At 41.5% G+C, this 27,160-nt stretch overlaps 1 protein-coding gene across 12 annotated transcripts in view; it reads right to left on the bottom strand.

The window, feature by feature from the left end:
• Positions 1 to 25,354, bottom strand: part of fbrsl1 (fibrosin-like 1) — an 843,225-nt gene extending 817,871 nt beyond the window's left edge. For all 12 annotated transcript variants that reach the window (XM_086011930.1, XM_086011933.1, XM_086011931.1 and 9 more), the window contains exon 1: positions 25,043 to 25,354. In XM_086011930.1, the coding sequence (XP_085868056.1) occupies positions 25,043 to 25,327 (285 nt within the window). In that variant the 5' untranslated portion in view covers positions 25,328 to 25,354. The remainder of the gene's footprint in view (positions 1 to 25,042) is intronic.
• Between the last annotated feature and the right edge of the window lie 1,806 nt (positions 25,355 to 27,160).

Genomic DNA, 27,160 nt, shown 5'->3' with positions numbered 1-27,160 from the left:
TTCAGAGATGTAAAAACAAACAAACAACTGTACTAGTAGAATTCTTCCGCATTCACCTACATGAATAATCAACAAAATAATTTTGGTTAAAATATTTAAATTAAATAACATCAGCACTAAATGAATAGTTCCACATCACAGCAAGGTTAATGTTAATGAAATACAGTTAAATGATACAAGCAATTGAGACCTCGTCAACAACAGAAAGGTCAACAATAATCCAACAAGTCAACTGCCCATCCTTCCCCGATGCAAATCACATTTTTGAAATGCAAGAAGCCTTCTCTGGAATGCTTCAGCAAAACAGTGCAACATTGTGCAAAAAAACAAAACTATCCCTCCTTTCCTCCCCTTCATTCAGGTGATCAAAAGGACAGAAGAGTGCCATTCCTCATTTAACCTGCTCGGAGACATGCTTTTTGCAGGAGGAGTCACCCTCCAGAGTTCTTGTCAGTTAAAAACCGGAGTGTAAACATCAATCAACCTGAAATTCTGTAAGCTGTCTACGGTCATGAACTTTATAATGATGCAGTAATGAGGGAGTCTTAGCCAATTCAGCTTAAAAAAATGATAAAGAATTTTCTATTGAGTAGAAAATGTAATTCCTTATCCAAGATCATTCATTTATTATTGAAAAAGACTTCATCCCATTATTTTCTCTGCTATGTTACACAGTCTCATAACACACCCCACTCCCAGCTGAGTTAGTAAGACTGCCACTAGAAGAGATGTCAGTACGTCATATAAAGCAGTACTTGTCTGGTGCTGAACAACATCTGACAGTATGATTTCATTTGGGCAGACTCAGTGATGATACTGTGTTTGAGTGGATCTCCCTACAGACTGGAGACCCAAAATAGGGAGCCTTTACAGAAGATAGAAGTTAATCGTTCAATCTCTCAAATTTTACACATTTTTAAAAACCTTACCTAGGTTGAGAGGAGTACTGTACATTGAAAGTAGTTACCCAATTACCCTCTTCCAACTTATGACAAGATAACAGCTGTACAAGTTCATAGCACAGCAGTAAGATGATATTTTATTAGCAGCATCTGTGAAACTATACCAAGCCATTCATCACCACACAAGTTTCTTCTGTGACCACATTACTAACTGCACAATATTAAATACCATGCTAATGCAGGGCATCTATATTACAGACACACTCAACTTAACAGCAGTAAGGGGCACGGCTCACTGGGCAAAAGAAATCAATCCGCTTAACAGCACAAATTTAGATTTGACTGGAGGTGAAACAAAATGAACTCAGCGATCCAATGACACACCAGTTTTTAATTCAGTGAATTACATTCTTTAGTTAGTGGACAGAAAGTAACATTCATAATAAACTGTAGCGAGAAACTAGCTTTAAAATGACAACCTGCTGCTGAATGATTTTTTCATCATTTAGAAATAATTCTACATGACTTGATCTGCATTCAACATTCTAGTGGCAAATGCCAAAAAAAATACAATTGCAATGTTTGTGGGATGACATGAATTCTGTGTGAATATGCCAATTAAAAATCTATGTTAAGCCACGATCTGTCATAGATAACAGTTCCATTGTACTCTTTAGCAAGAGGCGCACTGTGCAAACAGCTATTTGAAAACACATCAGAAATTGTCTTACCGGCTTGGCAAATTAAGCATGTATTTATGTATTAAAAGACAAATGCAGCTTTTATTTCTACAATCCAGCTTTGTCCACAAATTCAGGCAGCCATTTCATCATCCAAGTCCTGCCTGTAGCATGCTAGGATAACTTACCACCACCATTTAGGATACAGGGATACAATGAATTATGTTTTTTTACCCGATTATGCTATAAACATTGGGCTGGATATTCCAACCCCCACGGGTGTGTACGCACCCGTAGGGGCCTCGCAAGTACTGGTTTCAGGCATGCGGAGCGCATGTGCTAAAACACGGCACTTCCGATCTGTCAAGAATTCTCTTGACGGATCATCTGCCTGCCCGGGAGATGGACCTCCGCGGGCAGAGAGTTCCGCTTTCTGCACAACCTCCGTCCGCTGAAAACCTTAAAAATCTTACGCCTAGTAAAAGCAGGCATAAGAGTTTTAAAAATCCCACTCATTTATAATTTTAATACTTTTAAAAATGTTTATTTTTAGCCCTGTAAAAAACTATTTTTTCAAAAAATTTAATTTGTTTAAAATATTTAATGTAATTTTAACAAATTTTAAACACGTGATTTTTTTTTTTTTAAATTTAATGTTTAACTTTTTTTTTTTTTAAGTGATTTTTAAGTGGAGACCCGTCAAAAGTATGCAGGGGGATTCCCTTCTTTGATTGGTTCCCCATGGCCCACGTGATCCCAGGGGCGCTTGCGAACCGCATGCGTACCTGGGCCTCTACGCATTTCGTAGTGGAGGCCCAGGATCGGAAGTCTCGGGACCTACAGAGCCATCAGGTAAGTGCGTAGAATTTTCCGATCGGAGGCATCCGCCCATAGGAAGCCTGCGATCGGAAAATCCGGCCTATTGTAACCCACCAATGTAATTCATGCAGTTTACAACGCATGTAAACTTGTATTAAAGTTATATGCAAGAACTTAATTGAACAGAAGTCTTGACTGCTTGCTAGTTTGACAATTGCAAATGTTGCATTAGTGATGTTATATCATTTGTTTTATGCCATTACTAGATATACAGTGTACAGGGTATAAAATGGTTTTTGAAATGCAGAATCGGAATGGTCTCTGGTTATAATGTGCCATGTTAGGTCAGAGGACTTTGACCTAATGAATGTATTCTTGCAACATCTCATGCTTTAATGGCCTCTACTGTAACGTTCCTTATGGCCATCAAGACACTACCACTGAAATGTGGCAATTTACAGGAAACTTTGGTTTATCCGGAGGTTGTATGTCCGGAAACCTCGATCTAACGGCAGAAATCAGCAGCTGTTTTGGTTAGTTTTTTTTTCTTCTAGCATTTTTTTTTTTTATAAAAACAGTCAGGCTCTGGAAAGCGTCTCTGTAGCTTAGCAACAGCTTCAGAGACGCTTCCAAGGTACGGGCCGAGTGTTTACAAGCTGTTGCTAAGCAACAGTGTTTGTTGTCAGATACGGAGATGAAAACCTCCGTATCCTTCAACATTAGCGCTGGTCTATCCGGAAGTTTTGATAGATCGGCAGCAGCTCGGTCCCGTCGGTGCCGGATATCGCGAAGTTTCCTGTAGTTCATTGTGAGCATGCAGGCATTTCCCCACACATTAATATCCATGCTTCCAGCCAACAGATCAACCTAATTCTATATAATTATTAATAAATCACATTTGTAGTGCAAATCTAACTTCAGATAGCTTAATTTTCTTATGAAAGATCACATCTCAAATCCAAGTTTATCACATCAATTGCACTATTTGGCTTACACAATGTTACCCACAACCAAAGAAAACTAGTGTGGGAGTAATTTATAATGCAGCAAATGAGTGAGTCTTGATCTCAAGTGCAGAGCGAAAATAATTATAGTTGTAATGAATATGAACATGGATTGTGGAACACAACATAGGTCAATGACTTTCTAAAAAGGTACTCAACTTTTAGGTTAACAGGTGCATTCTGATTGGCCCAAAATTTGCTGTCAAAAATAACGGCCAATAGTGCTCGCCATTATTTAATTGCAAATGCCAAAGCAACTTCAGACAAGAGCAGATGAGCGATTAAACACAGAAATCCTTGTTCAGACCTTGTGCTGTTCATTTCACAATTCTTCAAACTGATTGGTTAAGGAGATACACAGTTGCTTGCCCTGTTCACTCAGAACCCAGAAGCCCTGGAGGAGGATGCCACGCCATTTCCATCTCACTTCCAGCAACTTGCAACGTAAAATATCATGGAGATTAAGCTGGCAAGTCTAACTAATGGCAGGTGCCGTTCCTTGACCGGTTATAGGAATTTTCATGCCATTATTTTCCACAAAAAGATTAAATTGCTAAGATAAAAGCCTTCTTCTGATTCTAAAATTGAATAAGTACTTCAAAATAGCAATTCTAAACCAAACATAGCAAGGGACCGACAAAGTTACTTCACTATTCTACCCAAAAAATGTGCCTTAAAGCCTGAAAATGGGGACAGAATTTCCTGCGAATGCACGTTCAAAGTCACACGCAAATCGGGATGTAAAGCTAAATCCCAGCATAAAAGAGCAAGGAAAATCAGGCGCGTGCATGTTACGCATGTACTTTTTTTTTTTGTTCGTTCCTGGGATGTGGGTGTCTCCGGTAAGGTCAGCATTTATTGCCCATTCCTTGCGCTATGTCCGAATTTCCTCAAACTTTTACACCCATTCATCAAGCACTGCACCGGAACGTATTGGGGCTCATGATAATCGACGTACAACGGGTGCGAATTTGGCATAGCTTCCCGATTACTTTACTACAGGAAATTCTACCCCAGTAGGCCAACCCATTAATTTCCAACCCCCACCACCCCACAATGGCTCACATCAGCAATCCTGATGGAAACCACCAATTTGTGGTTAACAATGGGTAGCTCTGCACCGTCGACTTATAACTGGGTCGCGAATGCCTAAACTAGTTTCTAGTACGGCCCTTGCAGCTTCCATGCCATTGACTTGTGCTAGATTTGACACCCTTGACGGGAGTAAATGGTCCGTAGGATCAGCTTCCGATAATGTAATTGATCAAAACACAAACATATATACACACACATGCATATCAAGATTGACCAACAGTAAGCTCACAGTCTCCCTGTGGAATTAAATTTAATCTGAATTGTTATTTTGATGTTTGCTGCAGATAAACTGCATTAATTCATAATAACTAATTTTTAATTGAGAACAGAACAAATTATTTGCCTAATACAGTAAACTGCATGTTAAGAGCTTCTCAATTTGATTTCATTAAAAATGAAACACAGCCTTAAGCGTTTCTAACTCATTTGACTTGATTCACAAAAACACCCGGAAACAGAATTTAGAATAATCTCCCCACTAAAAAAAAAGCAAATATCCTCTTGCATCCCAGCAGCTTTTTGGCACAATAAGGTTACAGTTCCGCTGAAGAAACAATAAAAACAGCAAGGTGACTGTCTCCACCAAGTCCAAGCGCCAAGTTAGATACGCCTAGTATATGTATTCAGGGCTGCAACGCAAAATGCCGAACGATGTAACCCTACCCTACATGCGATTCGCTTCACATGGCACACCAAAAGAATTTGCAGCACAGTAGGGATATTTAAACTTACACAGGCAGAAACTAAAGTGACAGTGTTTTTAAAACAGACTTGATTCAAATTAGTAGGTGAAAGGCCACATTCTAAATTTAGATACAATCTGCGGATAGATTACATGGTACATTTCATTTAGTTCAATTCTCATTAATCTGAATTAGCAAGTTCCTAGTGTGCATACAGTGTAATAGATAATCAGTAATGCGATTTTCAATTTTTAATTCACTGGGGAATTCTATTGGTCTCATGTAACAATGAAGAAAAAATCAAAACGGATCTATTCTGTTTTGGTGACAACTGCAGCAATTATGTCAACATGTATGGTAAGTGGCAGCTTTACTGGAAAGCCAAGATACAGATGGTAGATTTTAACTGAGCATTGTCACTCATAAAATCCAATCATCCTACATAAAGAATGAACTTGGATTTATATAGTGCCTCATCACATCTCTCAAACATCCTAAAGCACTTCACATACGATGAATTACTTTTTGAAGTGCAGTCACTGTTATGTAGGCAAAAGCAGCTTCTGTTTTACACAGAGCAAGATCCACAGAATAGCAATGAGATGAATGGCCAATTAATCTATTTTCAGTGTTGTCAGTTAAGAAAGGAATCGGCCAGGACAAGTCCCTGCGCTTCTTTGAATAGTGCCCTGGGATCTTGAATGTCTACCTGAACAATCAGAACAAACAGACCGGGGCCTTGGTTTAATGACTAACCCAAGGACGGTGTTCCAATGCTGCAGTACTCTCAGGTGTTGGCCTAGATCAAGTTCTGGAGTGGGGTTTGAACCCACAACTTTCTGATTTAGAGTGCTATTAATTGAGCTGAGTTAACATACAAATGGCAAGTTAACTATCCTGACTGATCAAGTGCAGACCTAATATTAAGCCTTTTTAAAAAGTTAACTTAATTAAGAGCTTCAACTTCTGATAAACAGTTTAAAATGAAGTATTACACAGCCATCAAGACAAAAAGAGACAAGTTACTATCTAAATGTTCATGCACATCATGTTCAATTTGATTCATCTCATTTCTGAAGTGATTCAGCTTAATCACTCCAGATTTCAAACAAAGCTGTCCACCAATGCATGCAAAAAATCAAAAGCATTTACCTTGAAAGAATGTTAAACAAGCACTCAAAAAATAAACAGGCTTATCAGGTGTGAATTAAGCTGCAAAAGAAGTAACTTGCGAGTCATCAGCCACGCTGCGACAAGACACTCAGGACTTCTGAAGCATTTACTTACAAGGCCAGTTACATATTGATGCTGTGTGCCCAAGAGGCAAATACAATACATCAAAAATCCCCAATGCCAGCCACTGCACATCTCTTTTTAAAACAGAGTATAGCATAACACAGCTAAAGTCAGCAAATGAATTGCCTCTCTTCATACAGTAATACAGAAGACAGCAGTTGTTATCACAGGAATAGCTATTTCCAGTTAAAAGACATTTTAAGTAGGATGTCATGGCCTAGCTTTCATAAACTCGTGCATTTGAGAATCTCTCAATTGCTCTCAAACAGTGGGTTAATCACATTGCCATTTTGCTGCTGGGATCCAAAATTTCAAAACAGCCCAGACTGCAGTGATTATATTTCTTCTCTTTGCCAACTAAGGGTCTGACACAAAAATATGAGTTTGGCCAGTCTCAACCTATTTCCTGACCAAAACAAAACCATATTATAAAGCTGTCCAGAATTTGTCATTAGTTGGGCATCTTGTGATCTATTTATATTACAGGCAGTTGAGAAAGCAGTTCTGTACTAGTCTTAGTATCCAGTGCTTTGGAAATCACCCAATTTATTCCGCAAAGCATACTTGCACAGCATCAAAACTGTTTAAAAAGTCACAATATGAGGAACCAATAACTGGTTATGTAACAAAAATACCAAAATTGTAGTTAATAAAAAGGCAGGTAAGAGCGATCTAGCACATTTGTAGAATGGAGTACAGGTGACTATTTTATTGCACACAGTTCACTGCAGATATTGGTCAGGCTTTAATTGCTCAACAAACTTGTTTCAACATACATAAGTATTTTATTAGGTTTAGAAAATAGATTGTATTTCTTTTAAATAATTTATTGAACAATTGGTAGTCATTTGCTATTGAGAAATATTCCTGAATCATAGTCATGCTATCAGTTATATGAGACAGTCACCAGCTGATCCTGTGTGTTATACTATACACAAGTACAATAAACCTGCCACCTTCATAGTCACCCAAGTGCCCGAAGGTTCCATTCTTGGCCTCCTAACCATTGTTTATGCGCTGGCCCTCAGAGCTATGTGCAGGCATACACATACATGATACTTATGATATCTCTCCACCACTTCCCTCTACCCCATGACTAATTCTGCATTGTCAGACATTAAAGTTGAGTATGAGCTAGTACCTTCGCCAACTGAACATTAGAAAACCAAAGCCATCTTATTCAGCTCATCAAAAATTCCATAATCTTGCCCGACTTCATCCGCTTCCTAGCTGCTCACTCAGGTTGAACAAGTCTGCAACTTTGGTGGCCAATTTGACCCATATGGTATCCAAGAGAGCATCCTTCGACCTCCGTAACATTGGCCGCCTCCACTTCACCCCTACTGAAACACTTAGCCACGCTTTCACTACATCAAGACTTGAATTCTCCAATGCACTCCACCAATCTGCCAATTTCCATCCTACATAAACTCAGACTCATCCAAAACAGCTGCGTTCTATCCCACAGCAAGTCCTACTCACCCATTCCTGCGGACTACTAGTTCCCCGCCACACAAGGAACCAAACTGAAATTCCCTCCGCAACCTCGTGTGTCCCATGCCCCCAGCACTGTCGATGGTAGAGCCATTAGCAATTTAGGCCCTACACTCTAGATCTCCTTGCCTAAATCTTTCTTGCCCCACTCTAAAATCCCCCTCAACACCTAAATTTTTCAACCACATATTCAGTCAACCGTCCTAATTCTTGTAGCCCTGCTCAGTCTGTTCTCCCTTTTGTGAAATATCGCGGGTTCTTAAATTTGCTACACAGATACAAGTCTTGGTGCACTGACATTGGGCAGTAAAGTGCAGCTTTTATTTGGAATTCTGCCAATAAAAAAGGGAAATGTTGACTGAGAAGAAGCATGGTGATATAAAACTGAGTATTTACTCTAGAGACCCAGCAGAAGGCTACAACCTTCCACTGGCACAGCTAATTAAACACTGTGCCATGGATTGATTGTTCATGGTTTTGCACCAAGGATTATCCACACATTTGTCATGTTACCGTGTAGAGATGCTGAATGGAGGCCACATGTATCCCCACGTGGTGAAGCAGGAAAATATTCAGAGTGGCATTACCCCAATCCACTCGAGCACATCTGCCAGTTAATTACAGAGTTGGAGCAAGCAGCCTTCAAACCTTTCTTGGGAATGGTTAATAGCACTAAGCAACCAAAAATAAAGAAATTAAAACAAGTGACCTGTAAAGTGAACTGGAAAAAGTTATTTTCTATATGCATTCCCATAAAATGACTCCTTCATTTTAAGCTATAAACTCCTATTCAGATTATTTCCTCACCTCATGGCTAAATTTGACAGTCTAAACTTCACAGAATTGTGTTCTGCATGATGCTTACATAGCTCCTGTGCCAAGAACTGCGACCATATTGCAGTTTGACAATTCCAAGTTATAACACAGTAAAACAATTCAAAAATTCAACTATACAAACCCATGTATTTCAATGCAAATTCCTGCTATTGCTCCTATTAACTAGAAGTTTTCCCACAGTATAATAGCAGTCCAATAAGATGTCTGCCATGGAATTCACCACTTAAACACCTACTACTTTAGATAGGAGACCCTTAGACATGAAAGTCTGCAGAAATGAAACAGATGACTTAGTAAAACACAGAACACTGAATTATTCTACCATATAGTGTCTATCTTAAATTCGGGACAGGGGCAAGCAGAGGATGAAGGTAATTGAGTGTGGGACCAATTAAATTTAAGAGCAGTTCACTGCCATGGGATTTGAGGTATTTATGAAAGGACGGCCAGATTGGATTGAAAAATCTCATTTATATTGAACTAAAGAGGCTTTTTTTTTTTAAGTTTCATACAAGAACTATAACAGCAGGGGAGCATTTATGCAGCCCAGGTGCTCAAGTATAATAGGTAGAAAGGGTCCAACAAATGTATATGACTAATATACTCTTTGGCGACATTAGCTCTGCAGCTTTTTTTCACTGCTTAGACAAGTAGATTGCAGTAGCTGACTTTAATTAAAAACGTAACTTAAAAGAATGTTTACAGTACTTTTTTTGAAATAGTTCCAGAAACTCAATTATTCAGTCTTAATTTCAGAGCCCACTGGATTGAGATTTTATATAAAAGTCAGCAGAATCAAAAATGATCTTCCACGGGTGGAAAACAACATTTAACAGCGATGTGCTATGTTCCAGAATTTTAAAAGATGCACTTAAAGGGTAGCGTGCCAGAGTGCTAGGATATGGGTTTCTGCCAATCATTCCCCACACGACAAGTTCCCATTTGGGCCAAACAAAACATGCAGCACAGGGTAAACACTTTCCAATGGAAGATTCGTTACATTTTTAATTTTCTTAGCCCAGTGCCACTCTTCTCCTGAATAACCCATTGCCATTCTTCTCCTCAATACAGCACTTCATGCTGGGTAGCAATAATGCTCAGATACCCCAGTAGCTATTTTTCAGAAGTAAGCCTGAACAGAGAGCCAATAGGCCAACTTGGAGCTATCAAATCCAAGTCACAGTCCATCCTCATCCAACATCCACACACACCCAGCTTTAGTAGGAGTCAACAGAAATTTGTGGAAGTTTGGCTGATTTTTCTATTCATTAGCTTGGGCCAATGAGAGTAACTATAATTCCTCCTTTTCCCTCCCCCAGACTTCTGTTTAAGTTGATCAATTAACTGTCTGAGCCTGCATGGCTCAGACCCAGAACACATGGCGCATCTGTTTTGGAAACAAGATGTGGCCAGTCACTGAGCCAGACAGACAAAAACAGCACCGGTTCATTCCCCGATATGTGCAGATTTCACTCTCAGCTAGGGTAGTAGTTGGGGGATATTACAATTGTCCTTACTGTACCTGGACTGGGATGTTTTAATGAGGAATTATCAGCCCGATTGCATGCCTTGATGGGAGGGCAAGAGGGTGCAGGATCAGGCCTCATTCCTGCTATCCCCACAGTTAGAAAAAACACCATTAATCATTGTCTAGGTTGATACATTTGGAATTAACACTTCTGGGCCATGAATCTATATGGAATCATACGTCAGCATCACTCACCGCCTTCAACAAAGCAGAGGTTAAGGGAATAATGGAAACAGAAGAAAAGGAACATGTTGCGACAAACCCAATTATAGCCAGCAGTAGGACATGACAACAGAGAGAAAAAACACTGTAGTCAACCACATTTTTTGTAGTATTCCACCTGTTTTAATTAGAGGAAGATCTGCAAGACACTTTTTAAAATCATTCTTACATTTGAAAATGATGCTATGGATTACAATAGTCATGCGAGATTCACAGCTCCTGTATTCTGATGGGTTAAGTCTTATCTGGGGCCTAGTGGGCATCTACGCTGTAACAGAAAATATTTAACTTCAGCTTCATGACTAATAGAGTTCTCCTATGACCGAGACCAACAACTTAATATGATAAAGAGGAGAATATGATGCTCAGTAAATGCTGCATACACTCATAAGCTCATTCACCATTTAGGAGGAGTCTTTTTCAGCCACTGCAGTAAAAAATAAAGCCCTGTACTTGCAGGCTAGAAACTACCTGCAATAATGCTCCATCTCACCCTCAGTAAGCTCCCCGCTGGAGTGGAGCTAATTTACAGAACAAACAGGAAACTGTTCAACCTCCGTCACCTCCAGTCCCGATCCAAGGCCGTCCCAGCCTCTGTCGTCGAATTACAGTATGCAGACGACGCTTGCGTCTGCGCTCACTCGGAGGTCAAACTCCAAACCATCGTCAGCACCTTCACCGAAGTGTACAAGAGCATGGGCCTTACACTAAACATCCGTAAGGCAAAGGTCCTCTACCAACCTGCCCCCGCCACACAGTACTGCCCCCCGATTATCAAAATCCACAAGGACTTGGACAACGTGGACCACTTTCCATACCTCGGGAGCCTACTGTCAACAAGGGCAGACGTTGACGACGAAGTCCAACACCGCCTTCAGTGTGCCAGTGCAGCCTTCGGTCGCCTGAGGAAGAGAGTGTTTGAAGACCGGGACCTCAAACCTGGCACTAAGCTCATGGTCTACAGAGCAGCAGTGATACCCGCCCTGCTGTATGCCTCAGAGACATGGACCATGTACAGCAGGCACCTCAAAGCACTGGAGAGGTACCACCAACGCTGCCTCTGCAAGATCCTGCAAATCCACTGGCAGGATAGGCGCACCAACGTCAGTATTCTTGCTCAGGCCAACATCCCCAGCATTGAAGCTTTGACCACGCTCAATCAGCTCCGATGGACGGGTCACATTGTCCGCATGCCCGATACGAGACTCCCAAAACAAGCGCTCTACTCGGAGCTCCGGCACGGCAAGAGAGCCCCAGGTGGGCAGAGGAAATGCTTCAAGGACACCCTCAAAGCCTCCTTGAAAAAGTGTAACATCCCCACCGACACCTGGGAATCCCTGGCCCAAGACTGCACAAAGTGGAGGAGAAGACGCCGAACACCTCGAGTCTCTTCACCGGGAGCAAGCGGAAGCCAAGAAGCCAAGTGCAGGCAGCGCCAGGAGCGCACGTCAACCCAAGCACCCCACCCACCCGCCCCTTCAACCACTGTCTGCCTCACCTGTGACAGAGACTGTAGGTCCCGCATTAGACTCATCAGTCACCTGCAAACTCATTTTTAATGTGGAAGCAAGTCATCCTCGGTTCCGAGGGACTGCCTAAGAAAAATAATAATTAACTTGTGTATGCAAAGTCATCAATTTTTAAGGCATCTCTGACCACATTAAAATAGAAGAAAAAGCTTAAACTGATTGAATCAGAAGGAATGCAGTAGAAACGGCATTACTTTTTTTCTTCCCTCCCTATTTTCTCACCAGATAACACTCTTCCTGTTAATTTGCAACTAGCCGCTGGGAGGGGTCACACTGGACCTGCACATTTCCTTCCCTTTTAAAAAGGAGCCATACATCCTCTATTCTACACCTCCCCGCACCAGTGAAGATTGGGAATCGAGTAGGGTTGGGGCAGAGGGAGGGAAATCAAACCCATGCCCCATTACTCCATGGCACTGAGCTTTGGTGCTTTAAAAGCACAGCACTACTCCATTCCTACTGATGGTAGCATCAACTGATTGCTAACCGGACATCATATCTCTACAACACACTAAGTAGCATGCATAAATATACTGCAATACATACATTTATTTTTAGAAATAATTTTCCATTGTGCTACCTGTAAAACACCATTACCCAAGGTAAGTTTTCTTATGCAATGTAAATGGGGATACAGGATAGATTCATACTTCATCCCTGATCTCCAGTCCCTTCAATTTCACAATAACTGCTCTTTAGAGATACTTTTACACTACTGCTGCTGTCCTTGGACCATTCTCCACCATATAGAATAAATCAGTCTCACCAAGCAATTCTAAAGTCAATAGAAGAAATTCCATTGGAGCAAAAATCTTTTTGGCAGTGTTACTACAGACACTGTGTGCAGGGAAGTGTCAGGATTTCACAGCAGGAACTAGAATTGTTGCAGACCTGGTTCTGAGTTTTTGTGTAATGACACCAAGTAGCAGCACAACACGAACATACAGGCGCACAGATCTGTATGTTTAGTGGCTACAACAGGAGATGTCTAATCTGACTACAGCTTGCAAGACCCATGAAAATCTACAATGCTGTTGAAACTCTGGAGATTTCTCCCGTAAAGACTGTGCCATTGACAGCAGGAGAACTGCATTTCTGCTACCAATGGCACTGTTTCAAAGTAGAAGTGCCAGCTACAGACTAAGGAAAGGAAAGGGCATTTATACAGCACCTTTCACGACCTAAGGACATCCCAAAACCCTTTATAACTTAAAGTACTTTTGAAGTGTAGGCATTGTTGTAATGTAGGAAATGTAGGAAAATGCAGCACAGCAAGGTCCTACAAACAATGATGAGACACACGAGCAGTCCCACAAACAATGATGAGACACACGAGATCATTTTTTTTTTGTTAAACGTGATGTTGGTTGATGGATAAATATAGGCCAGGACACCGGGGAGCGCTCCCCTGCTCTTCTTCAAATATTGCCGTGGAATCAGGGGCCTCAGTTTGATGTCTCATCCGCAGGGCAGCGCGCCACTCCCTCAGCGCAGGGCAGCGCGCCACTCCCTCAGCGCAGGGCAGCGCGCCACTCCCTCAGCGCAGGGCAGCTCAGCACTAAAATGCCAGCCTGGATTATGTGCTCAAGTCTCTGGAGTAGGCCTTCAAGCCACGACCTTCTGACTCCAAGGCAGAGCTTCTACCACTATGTCATGGCTGACACTGACTAGCCAAGTACAGTGTAGTATATGGCATTATATTGGGAACTGTATACACTCTTCTGTAGTTGAATTGCAGCTCTTCAAATAGGTTGTTTATCTGCTTTGCCCACACACACTGTTCCAATCCCAGGAGTACAGAACAGAGGACATGATTACCCATTGTAAAACAGGCAGCCTTCCTTTCATTATGACCTGACTAAAATAAATGTTTTGAATTGATTATAATGTGTTAACTATTTACAGCAAGAACTAGCAACTTTCTCATCTACATTGCAACACTAAAGATTAGGATCCTAAAGTTGAATTTCAAAATTTCTGTAAAATAAAGTTTTTGTTTCTATAATAAGTTTCTTTTTTAAACGGGAAAAAGCCTCACGCGCTACCTAAGTAACTTACACTCCCGCCCCCCCAGAACTTGTTAGTTATAGTTACAACACGTGATCCTTTGTTGATGTGCAGTCTTTTCTTTCAGCTCTTGAGCTTAGAAAGGGTGGTCACCCATAAAATATACCTGCTGGGGAACCTCTTAAAAAAGGGTTTAGCACATTGCAATGCAAAGTCAAATGGTGAGTTGCAGAACACAAACAGCCATGCCTTTTACAACTAGCTCTCTAAACTAAAAGTATTTTGAAATAATACAATGAAGGTAACAAGAACTTAGCAATCAAATCTCCAAGAACAATAGTTACAGGTGTCTTTATGGCCAGAGAGTGTGAGGATGAATTGAACATTCCCAGCATAATTGCAAATTCATTAACCTTCCAGATATTTCAATTAAAAAAAAATCAGACCCCATTCAGTTTTGGGCACTGAACCTCAGGAAAAATATACTGACCTTGGAAGGGGTACAGCATAAATTCTAACAGGGCTTAAAAAGAGAGTTAAATTAGGAGGCCAGGTAGCATAAACTTGGCATGTATTTCCTTATACGATTGAGGGGTGATCTAATCGAGGTATTTAAAATAAGAGATTCGATAGAGGAGATAGAGAAGCTATTTCACCTGGTGGTGGAATCCAGAATAAAAAAAAGAGGGCATAATCTTGAAGTTAGAACTAGGCCATTTAGGAGTGAAATCCAGAGGCACTTTTCCACACCAAAGGGTAGTGGAAATCTGGATTTCTTTCTTCCAAAAGGCTGTGAATGCTGAGTCAATTGAAATTTTCAAGACCGAGATCGATAGGCAAGGGCAACAGGGGATATGGAACAAAGGCGGGTAAATAGAGCCGAGGTACAGATCAGCCATGATCTAATTGAATGGCGAACAGACTCAAGATGAATGGCCTACTCCTGTTTCTATGTTGCTAAATCACTGTCAAAAGAAATGGTGAAGTTATATAAAATTACAATGATAGCCATTTTCTTCCTCCCTTCCAGCCACCCATTAGTAAGTACACTGTGTGCTTTAACAGTTTGGCACAACCTCACAGCCCATATCTGGTTGCCATACCAACAAACAATCAGACAACTCAGCACTGCAAGATTCAGAAACTTATATTGTATGCACAATCCAAATTTTGTGAACACCACAGCATATTTTACAACCACACAATCTACACTAATATCCTTTAAATGTAAATCGTCAAAACCATAGAATATTCGCATTCAATCTAGCTGCCCAAGTTTCAGAATCTGATGGCAAAATAAGATTCTAAATAAGAAGGTTGAATAGGTTTTTTTTTTACAACCAAGGAATAACTGCAAAGATTTGTAAGCAGATGTCACAAACTTAACACTTTTACATTTAAAAGTACATGCAACATTAAGTGACTCATTCTCCTGTCGTCGGCTACACTTAGCAACGTGAACAGCTCAGTTCACCTTGCTCTGGCAGCATTGGAGATCCTCTTTCGGGGAACTGCTGTTAAATTTAGCAACTCTGTTTCCACTGGGAGCTCGGTGAAGAACTGTGCCAGGTAGAAAAGTAAACGGGGATCTTGATGGCTTCTTACAACGATTCCAGGTGAAATTTTACTAAGCACCGAGTTTGTTTTCAATCAATCAAAGGGGTGGGGGCAAAAGACAGTAATAGCCATGCTAAATTGGTCTGTGTGCCTTCAGGCTAACTAAGGGTGGTGGGTGGGGGGGGGGGGGGGGGGGGAAGAAAGAGAGAGAGAAATATCATCCAGAAGTCCCGCTACTGATCACTAGCCACTAATCCCTGCTTTAAAAATGCATTTGCATGGACAGAATTGTGCTCATTTGTGATGTCCCTACAAATCAAATAACTGCCGATACTCAGAGTTAGGCTACCTATCTGAGCAAGGTATCAAAGCACAACTGGCACCTATGGAACCATACCCCAACATGAATGACCAATTTCATGGGAGATTGTTTGGGGGGGGGGGGGGGGGGGGGGGGGGGGGAAAGAGAGAGGTAAAAAGTAAAGTTAAATGTTTGCAAAAGATATGGGCCATAAAAATGCCACCAATTGTGTTCATGTACAGATATCGGATTGTGTACAAGATAGCTAGGATGTTTACAAGAGTGAATGAGTCAGACAGATTAACTAGAGAGGCCCAGACAGACACAAAGGGAGGGAAACACGAGAGAGAGAGAGAGAGAGGCCCAGACAGACACAAAAGGGAGGGAAACACGAGAGAGAGAGAGGAGGAGAGAGAGGAGAGGAGAGAGAGAAGAGAGGAGAGAGGAGAGAGGAGAGAGGAGAGAGGAGAGAGGAGAGAGATGCAGAGGAGGCAGGGCAAGGGAGAGAGAGAGAGAGAGAGAGAGAGAGATGCACACCAGGTCAGAGGAGGCAGGGCACTGTCAAAATAGCAAATACTCAGGGGATGACCTGCAAGGGTGTGCACAAGCATACATAACATATGCACTTGTGTGACAGGACTGCAAAGTATGATACAAAGCTAGGTGGGAATGTAAGTTGTGAGGAGGATGCAAAGAGGCTTCAACAGGATATAGACAGGCTAAGTGAGTGGGCAAGAACATGGCAAATGGAATATAATGTGGAGAAATGTGAAGTTAGCCACTTTGGTAGGAAAAATAGAAAAGCAGAGTATTTTTTAAATGGCAAGAGATTGAGAAATGTTGGTGTTCAGAGGGACCTGGGTGTCCGTGTGCACAAATCACTGAAAGTTAACATGCGGGTACAGCAAGCAATTAGGAAAGCAAATGGTATGTTGGCCTTTATTACAATCGGATTTGAGTATAAGAGTAAAGATGTCTTACTGCAATTATATAGGGCTCTGGTGAGGCCACACTTGGTGTACTATTGTACAGTTTTGGTCTCCTTACCGAAGAAAGAATATACTCGCCATAGAGGGAGTGCAATGAAGGTTCACCTGACTGATTCCTGGGATGGGGGGATTGTCCTATGAGGAGAGATCGAGTAGACTAGGCCTATAGTTTAGAAGAATGACAGGTGATCTCATTGAAACATACAACATTCTTACAGGACTTGACAGAGTAGATGCAGGGCAGATGTTTCCCCTGGCTGAGGAGTCTAGAACCAGGGGGTCACAGTCTCAGAATAAGGGGTCGGCCATTTAGGACTGAGATGAGGAGAAATTTCTTCACTCAGAGGGTGGTGAATCTTTGGAATTCTCTACCCCAGAGGGCTGTGGAGGCTCAGTCGTTGAGTATATTCAAGGCAGAGATCGATAGATTTTTGGATATTAAGGGAATCAAGGGATATGGGGATAGTGCAGGAAAGTGGAGTTGAGGTAGAAGATCAGCCATGATCTTATTGAATGGTGGAGCAGGCTCGAGGGGCTGAATGGCCTACTCCTGCTATTTATTATGTTCTAATGTAAATGAATTGCAGGGTGACAGCAAGCACCTCCCAGGCATGCAAGGGTATTCTGCAATCACAGGACAAAAACTTGCAGAAGATACAGAAACAAGGTTTAACTATGGAATAAAGAAATTCCCTAAAACAGCATTAGAATTGACTCTCCCCAGAAAACTGTTCCCATTAAGAATGTGAATTAACATTTAAATAAATGCGCTTATGTTAACAATTTTTAACCAAATTACAAAAAAAACATGCTCCAAGGTCATCGACAATGAAGGATTTAAAAAAGAAACTGAAACAATATCCATTTATTTACATTGACATGCTGGTGGAGGATTTAAAGTGGTAAATAAAAAACAGGAGGGATAAGTTCTACCAAGTTTTACACTAAATGACAATGGTTCCCAGACAACAAAAATCAGCTCAGTTCTGGATTCTAGACTGCAAGCTTCAAAGAGGATCAGCATTGTAGCAACAATTACAACAGACCTATGCTAAAGTTAATGCCACACAGATGTGCTGTACACCACCTCACAAAACACCTACTGTGGAAATTAGCCAACAGGTTAGTAACTTTTACAAACCATTTTAAGGATCAACTAGTAAAATGCTAATTCTATTTGTAGGTCATGGGAAGCTCTGTACCTACGATCATTGAAAATGGCCAACACTAGGAATCTCAAACTCAACACGTTACATCAAAAACTAGCACGAACGAGGTACCTCGCTAAAGTTATACCATGGGATTTACTGTCACATATGCCACAACAGAATATTTTTCATAACTTTTTTCAGTGTCACTATGTTACAGAAAAACTACTAATTAAGATAAATGATACAAAAGGAAATGCAAAAGAATAGAAACACAAAACTGGTTACAAAATCAGCTCGCGCTGCTTTACATCAGGCACATCAACACTGCTGTCCATCATTAATGCAGTTCTGCCATAACACAGCTCCCACTTCGTTCCAGTTTTCTGAATGTCAAAAGCACCAGCACAACAGAATCTCCAATGTCCTGCATTCAATAGAGGAGGATTTTTTTTTTGATTTTTTTAAATCTGAAAGTATTGCAGATGATGTTTATTTGAAATTTGATGACCACAGATATGGTTGCCCAGAAAGTCTGTTTGGATTTCTCAAATGATATTTTAATATCTAACAATGCTCAGGTATTTACCAGAATGATGCTCAGGCTTCAAGGGTTAAGTTACAAGGAGCGATTACACAAATTAGGGTTGTATTCCCTGGAATTTTGACGGTTAAGGGGCGATCTGATCGAAGTTTTCAGGCTATTAAGGGGAACAGATAGGGTAGATAGAGAAAAACTATTTCCGCTGGTTGGGGATTCTAGGACTAGGGGGGCAGAGTCTAAAAATTAGAGCCAGACCTTTCAGGAGTGCAATTAGGAAACATTTCTACACACAAAGGGTGGTAGAAGTTTGGAACTCTCTTCTGCAAATGGCAATTGATGCTAGATCAATTGTTAATTTTAAATCAGAGATTGATAGCTTTTTGTTAACCGAAAGGATTATGGGATATGGGCGTTTGATCGCAGATCAGCCATGATTTCATTGAATGGCGGAAGAGGCTTGAGGGGCTGAATGGCCTCCTCCTGTTCCCGTGTTCCTATTTGGAACACACACAATATACAAAGGTTCCACATCTCATCCTAAAGGATTATGTACTCGATAGTCTCCTACCATCCATGTTGGAGAATTCCTTACAAAACTGGCAATGAGAAAAATGGCTGACAGGACTTGCAGAAATTTTCTATACTCCAAAAAGGTCTTTTAAATTAAAATCCTGCACTTACTCTTGCTTCTCCTTCATAGAAATACCAAAGATAACTTTGCGTAGATTTATTAAAATACTGCGATACCCATTCTTAATCCCCGCCCCCGGCAAAAAAACAGAACAAAATCCAGGAAAATGTCTATTTAAAAATACCATTCCGCTAATGTCTAACTAATCTAAAAATGGAACCGAGCAGTTTTCCCCCACCTTCCCACGGTGTTAATCCCAAGGGCTGTGTTAATCCCTGGCCCTGTAGGGCACTATCACACTCAAACAAGGCAGCCATGTTATTCTGCAGTTTAAAAGACTGATTGTAATGAAACATACACATGTAACATTATACCTTGTCTATCTATACCTGTCAAACAATTACACTGTACATCATAATTTGCTTAAAAACTTGCTTGAGACAGAAATATATATTAATGCAAAAAAGTGCTTTCTCTATTGTAGTTTGAATAATTTAAAGTAAGCATATGATTATTTGTTTAGAAGGAATTTGATTAAAATATATTGTATTTGGTTTCCAGGAGGTCCCTAAAGTTACTTAACATTTACCTTAATGAATTAGTAATATACATAATTTCAAATACTTTAGTCCCAAAGATATGAATGATAAATTACACACCCTGATTGCATTCTAAACACAGATTCAATTTTACTATGTTCCGCTATGACTGTTAATGACCAAGTCATTGTCTGCAGGACTTGAGTAGAAAGCCCACATATTGTTGTTAAGTAGGAAATTCTGAGATGGGGTCAGACAGGCAAGTCCTTCTCACACACAGTAATGATAATCAAATCCAATAGGTCTAGTACAAGGCAGTTATAACTAATGAGGGTTGCCGTTTAAATTATCCAAACTCTCAGAAGCTGTTCACAAAAAAATCATATATTTTAAAAGCACAATTAGTGACACCACACTAAAAGGGACAAGTCAGATCGTCAGGTACAGTAATATTTAGCACCAAAATCACAGGTAAATGCTCAGTATTTCCACAACTTTTACTCAATTATTGCTGGATGTACTGTTAAACTAAAAGGTGCCAAAGATTTAGGCTCCACATGTTCCCCGATTCAAGCAGGACCACTTCAAGTTTTCAAGACCGTACAGGTCTTTCTGTTCACATGGCAACATGTAAATAAAGAAAATTTTACCCTCTGCCCATGATTTTTTTTATTTATTACAGAAATACACATCTTAGTGGAACGTTTAGCTGAACTACTTCTTCATTTTTGTAACTAGCCAGCAATATCAATCTAAAACTGGTATAATTATTTAAGGTCATCACTGTACTGTAATGCAGCCCATCATCAGCAGCAGCTACCACCTAGTTGTTGGAACAGATTACTTTAAGCCAAGATGCTCAATGTCTTTCACAAATATAGACAGTCAAGTATTGGAAGCATGAGGTTGTCCAAATCAAAGTAATGTTTTGGATTGAACAAAAAAAAGGCAGCACCACACAAGCCAAAGTGAAAACCGAGTCAAATTAATAAATGAACACTTTGCCCAAGTTTGAAGTCAAAGACACAGTCAAGAACCATCAAAATTCAGCATTCTTTTTCAGCAAGCACATACTTAATGAGAACCCAACATTAAAATGCCATCTTGCAGAAATTACACGTAGTCTCTTTGGAACTGCTAAAAGATGGCTTGTGTAGATCTCATTTTTTAATTGCTTCAGAAGAAGGAGAAAAGCTCAGCTATGCCCACTTAAGGGAAATCACTTTAAAACAAATCCATTTTTCTCAGTCTAAGCAGTTCAAAGAGAAAAAAATACATTCTTAAATTTACCAAACTTAATTATTTAAATCTATTACAATTGTTTGTGAAATGTAACTACAGCTACCATCACAGAAACTCAAACTACCAATTCAGAATATGACACTTTGTTCTTTGAGCTCTGCTAATAGCAGTTGTATTTACTCTTCCAAATTCCAATAAGGTATAAACCACGTACATACAAAAAAATCTAAGCATGCAACATATTAAAAAACGTATTTAATTGACAAAGTTTTGAATAATTAATCAAAAATGTGAAACGACAATGTAATTTTATAGATCCCAATAAAAATCTTTGTGGGTAGTCACGTCTTCAGTTGTAATTTACTTAAAAGGCTGGAAAATTGTGACAAAACTGCAGTAGGCTGGCAAGAATAGGAATTAATTCACGTTTAGTGATTTTATTTTAACTTCAGTACATGCAGGTCATAATAAGAACACTAAATTTAACAATTCTGTAACTTTTTTCACTGGTGGGTGAGTCTAGGACAAGGGGACATAACCTTAAAATTAGAGCCAACAAATTCAGAAGAAAAGTTAGGAAGCACTTCTTCACACAAAAGGTGGTAGAAGTGCAGAACCTTCCCACAAAAAGCAGATGATGCTAACTCAATTAGTAATTTTAAATCGGAGATAGATAATATTTTTGCTAGCCAAAGGTATTAAAGGTATATGAAGCCAAGGCGGGTAAGTGAAATTAGGCTACAGATCAGCCATGACAGGGACAGGGTACTGAATTTGGATGATCAGCCATGATCTCATTGAATGGCAGAGCAGGCTCGAGGGGCCGAATGGCCTACTCCTGCTCCTATCTTCTATGTTTCTATGATCTCACTGAATGGCGGAAAAGGCTCGAGGGGGGCTGAATGGCCTACTCCTGTTCCTATGTTCTACAATCACAATGCATGATTTACTGCAATTACATCAGCAGCAATCCAGAGTCGAATTAGATTTTAAAAATAAGCAGTTTTGGACTGAATTTTTTTTTAAAAAGGCAGCACGCTACAAGCCAAAGTGAAAACAGAGTCAAATTAATAAATGAACATGTATGAAAGTATTTTTAGTCGCTGTCATTGGGGAATGTACACCTGAAAATCCCCTAAAACAATATATGGGAGTTTTTTCTTACACATTCGGTATCTAGTCAGCAATTCCTACATAGAGCAAGCAGGATCCTCAGATCATACAATATGCAACATTTGCAAAGCAGTCACTAAAAGACTGCTTGCTAGGCAGTGCATCTCAAAACAAAAATGTCACAATGGCATAACAAAATATGGAAGCATTTTATCTAGACAGCTAACCATCACAGTTTTAAAGAATCTACTTTGTAATATTTTAAAATCAGTAAATAAAAAATACCAAGTATCACACAGAATAGGTTTAATTCAAAGCATAAGTCACAAAGTTTTTTCATATTTAAACAATCAGTAAAGCTGGAACTATCCACATCAGCAGAACCAGTTTAAAACATCAATATCTATTTACATGAGTTGTAATTTCAAATCTCTAGTACTGCAGCTAAGTATCCCACATATCTTGACGGTAGATGCATTTCTGGTGATATGCAAGCCACACCAAACTGGTACTTTTGAATAACACTCTAAGCCCATGTGCTTCAGTTACCAAAATACACCAGACATTGGGAAGACTGGTACATTATTCAAATTTGCGTTTTCGCCCACATATTTCCAAAATTTGACAGAGCAGGCACCGTTAGCTACAGCTTTAAAGCCATCCTACAATATTAAATAGCAGTTTTAACACATGCTCCTGGATTATTTCTTTCAACCAAAAAAAGCACATGCACATTCATAATCTTGCCAGGGACACAGTACAAAAATAGCCAATTAATGAATAAATCAAATATTGCCAAATCATAGTTTTACTTCAGAAATGACTATCCTCCTGATGTCTACACAGTCAGGCTAACACCAGGGATTGGTACTTGCTTGACTGAATCACTAGATGAAAGTTACTATTATGGTCATGCTCCCAAGTGCCAGAGCACATCCGACTGAAAATAACTTCCTCATTTACAATGAACTTTCTCTGCTGAAAATCTCTCCCAACCTTATTTTCTTGCTCAGCCATTGTCTATATACTCTGAGATACCCCTGGTTTAACCACCATTTTGAAAATCCTTTCACTGCAGCTTTCTGCTGTGACCCTTGTAACCTGTAGCACAATTATATCACATTGCATATTCAATTTTAGAGGAAAAAACTTCCATCGTACAGAAATCCTGTTTCATCCAAAGCATAATTTTTAAAACCTACTCCAATACTCAATAGACTTTTAACACTACAGGAATTATCTACGTGCATTTATAGAGTATAAAGGTTAACAATTTTTGATAAGATTTTGTAGGCGATACATTTTAAAAATATTTTCCAAATCTAGTTTGATAAATAAAAATCTGCTGACAAACATGGCAGATGTCCAAGGCACTGACAATGAAACAGTCACCCAACTGGGTAAAATACATCCTTTCCAATCATTAATACAGGACACTAGGTCCAAGCTCTAGAACAGTTTGGGCAATCTTCAATTTGTGTTCCAATCTACAACACCCCACAGTTGTTGCAAAATTATTCCACTTCCTTAAAGTTAGGAACTAAAGAATCCAAAACTTTTCCAACATAAAAATAATTCCTACCAGCAACCACTGTAAATGTATTAAAAGTTGTTGCAGTGTAGGTCAATTTTAGAAATAAAATGAATAGCTTGTGTACACATATCACTGACCTGGCTTAAAGCTGCTGGATTCCTATCAATCACAGAGCGAGAACTCAGATGGGGTTAACAGGTGGAGGTGAGTGGAGCAAGTGTAGAAAATTCATATTTCTTGTTGGAAGTTTATTTTAAAAATAATTAGCTTCATAAATTAACACGAGCCGATAACATTTTGCAGCAGGCAAACTCTTTCACCTCACTGTGGGTGATGGGTGGGGGGAAAGAAGAGGGAAGCGATTTTTTTGACAACTAAGAGGAGCATTGCAGCTTAAATTTACAACTGCTCAAGTCCCACAGTAGATTCATTTACAATTTCAGAAAGTACAAAATGTACCAACAAGTACATCCAAAATCACACTGAATAACTTAGTAGCATTGAAGTGTGCCCAAAGATAAATGGACATGATCAAGAATGAAAATGAAAAAAAATCATGCTTTCTGGCAACCAAAAAGGTACTGAAAAATACCATGGAATCACACCCAACACTTTTCACACAACCAAAGTATTAGAAAAAAAAAGCTCTATTCCTCCATAGCTTTATGCGGGCAACATCAGTTTCAAAATACATTTTTAAACTTTGAACCTTCATGGTGATGTCACTAGAAGTTGGCAGTTTTCTATAAGTCAGATTTCAGAGCTTTTCTTACCCACTCCCGTGATGCTTAGAACTCATCACATTAAGCAGAATTGGGGGGGGGGGGGGGGGAAGAGATGGTGTAATTAAACACAATTACTTTTTTTTTTAAAGAGAGAGATAAGCTCATGACATTTCTCAGCCAACATCTCCTAGAATTTTACCCATGGGCAGTTCAACATCAACTTAGAAGGGCTATTTCAATGGGATACTACATGCTTAAAACACCAGAGAGAAAGTAGGCTTGAAGGAAGGTTCAAAGGTTAAAAATTGCTGTTCCAGCTTTGCTGAAAAAAATAAGCCTGTTGTTTTGCAAACAGTGCAGAATATTTCTTCTATTTTTTTTATATATAAAAAGATGAAAAATATACACAAGGACAGCAACCTTATCTGCGCACTGAGAGCTTTCAGTGATCAGGCAATGGATAAACTGGCACTGCCTGGACTGTCAATAGCAAGTGTTAGCAATTGAACACAAACCAATTGTTTTTTTTTAATATAAATATAAAAAAGGAGATATGCAATACACACACACACAGACAGACAGAGCACTGGTGCAGCGGCTGGGTAGGGCTGGTCATGTCTTACCTCCAAAGCCTCCAGGGTGGTGAAGCTGGCGATCGCAAAGCCGTCGATGATGTCCTCTTCCTGGGAGCTGGATGCCCTTCTCTTGCGGCGGGGGGGCCGGCAGCAGCGGGATGGGGCCGGCATCGCCGCCGTTTGGCCGGGGCTCGGCTTGTCGTCCCTGTCGGAACCCGAGGACGGGCTGTGGGGCCGGGCATTGCGGTTCGTAGCCTCCCGTCTCCTCACCCGATCCCTCTGAGACCGGGATCGCCTGCTCTGCTTCAGCCCACTACACCGTGGGCCCTCCATATTTCTCTCTCCCTTCGCCCCCCCCACCCCGGCCCCCCACCAACCCCCCCCTCCAAAAAAAAAATTTTTTTTGAGGTAATTTTTTTTTACCTCAGGAAAAAACAGGGGAGAAGAAATTAAAATAAATAAACACCCCCTTTTTTTTCCTCCTCCTCCTCCTCTTCCCTTCTTCCTCACAACAGAAAACAATGCAGGCCCACAGCCAGCATGGAGACAACCGAGGCAACTAGCCTGGGTGAAAACTTTGCTTACTGCAATGGAAATCCTCGAGTCAGCGGTCCGGGACGCCTGTTTTTTATCATTCAGGACTTGCCAGCTTTAAGGCTTTTCAGCCCCAAGGACTTGCGCACTTCAGCACAGAGGCGCCGCGCAGGCGCCGTGCGGCCGCTCCGGGGCGGGTTTTTTTTTCTTTGCTCTCGCCCCGGCGCGAACTGCGCCTGCGCGCGTCCTCACACCCGCCCCCCACTCCCTCCGCGCGCTCACCAACCAACCGACCAGCCGCCCGCGCTCAAGCGCCGGGAGTGGGGAGGAGAAGGGGCAAAGGGCAAGGAGAATGAGGAAGGGAGGGATGAGGAGGAGAGAATGAGGGGAGGAGAGAATGAGGGGAGGAGAAGGGGCAAAGGCCAAGGAGAATGAGGAAGGGAGGAATGAGGAGGAGAGAATGAGGGGAGGAGAAGGGGCAAAGGCCAAGATGAATGAGGAGGAGGAGAGAATGAGGGGCGGAGAGAATGAGGGGATGAGGGAAGGAGGGGCGGAGAGAATGAGGGGAGGAGGGGCGGAGAGAATGAGGGGAGGAGGGGCGGAGAGAATGAGGGGAGGAGGGGTGGACAGAATGAGGGGAGGAGGGGCGGAGAGAATGAGGGGAGGGGGCGGAGAGAATGAGGGGAGGGGGCGGAGAGAATGAGGGGAGGGGGGGCGGAGAGAATGAGGGGAGGAGGGGCGGAGAGAATGAGGGGAGGAGGAGGGGCGGAGAGAATGAGGGGAGGAGGAGGGGCGGAGAGAATGAGGGGAGGAGGAGGGGCGGAGAGAATGAGGGGAGGAGGAGGGGCGGAGAGAATGAGGGGAGGAGGGGCGGAGAGAATGAGGGGAGGAGGGGCGGAGAGAATGAGGGGAGGAGGGGCGGAGAGAATGAGGGGAGGAGGGGCGGAGAGAATGAGGGGAGGAGGGGCGGAGAGAATGAGGGGAGGAGGGGCGGAGAGAAGGAGGGGCGGCGAGAGTGAGGGGAGGAGGGGCGGAGAGAATGGGGAGGAGGGGCGGAGAGAATGAGGGGAGGAGGGGCGGAGAGAATGAGGGGAGGAGAGAATGAGGGGAGGAAGGGAGGAGAGAATGAGGGGAGGAGAGAATGAGGGGAGGAGAGAATGAGGGGAGGAGGGGAGGAGAGAATGAGGGGAGGAGAGAATGAGGGGAGGAGAGAAGGAGGGGAGGAGAGAATGAGGGGAGGAGAGAAGGAGGGGAGGAGAGAATGAGGGGAGGAGGGAGGAGAGAATGAGGGGAGGAGAGGAGGAGGGGAGGAGAGAATGAGGGGAGGAGAGAATGAGGGGAGGAGAGAATGAGGGGAGGAGGGGAGGAGAGAATGAGGGGAGGAGAGAATGAGGGGAGGAGAGAATGAGGGGAGGAGAGAATGAGGGGAGGAGGGGAGGAGAGAAGAGAATGAGGGGAGGAGAGAAGGAGAGGAGGAGAGAAGGAGGGGAGGAGAGAATGAGGGGAGGAGAGAATGAGGGGAGGAGGGGAGGAGAGAATGAGGGGAGGAGAGAAGAGAAGGAGGGGAGGAGAGAATGAGGGGAGGAGGGGAGGAGAGAATGAGGGGAGGAGAGAATGAGGGGAGGAGGGGAG

Source organism: Somniosus microcephalus, chromosome 19 (genome assembly GCF_052327205.1).
Source record: "Somniosus microcephalus isolate GS21.2 chromosome 19, FLI_Smic_1.0, whole genome shotgun sequence".
NCBI lineage: Eukaryota > Metazoa > Chordata > Chondrichthyes > Squaliformes > Somniosidae > Somniosus > Somniosus microcephalus.
The sequence above is the reverse complement of the archived record's forward strand: the minus strand, read 5'-3'. Positions and strand labels throughout refer to the sequence as shown.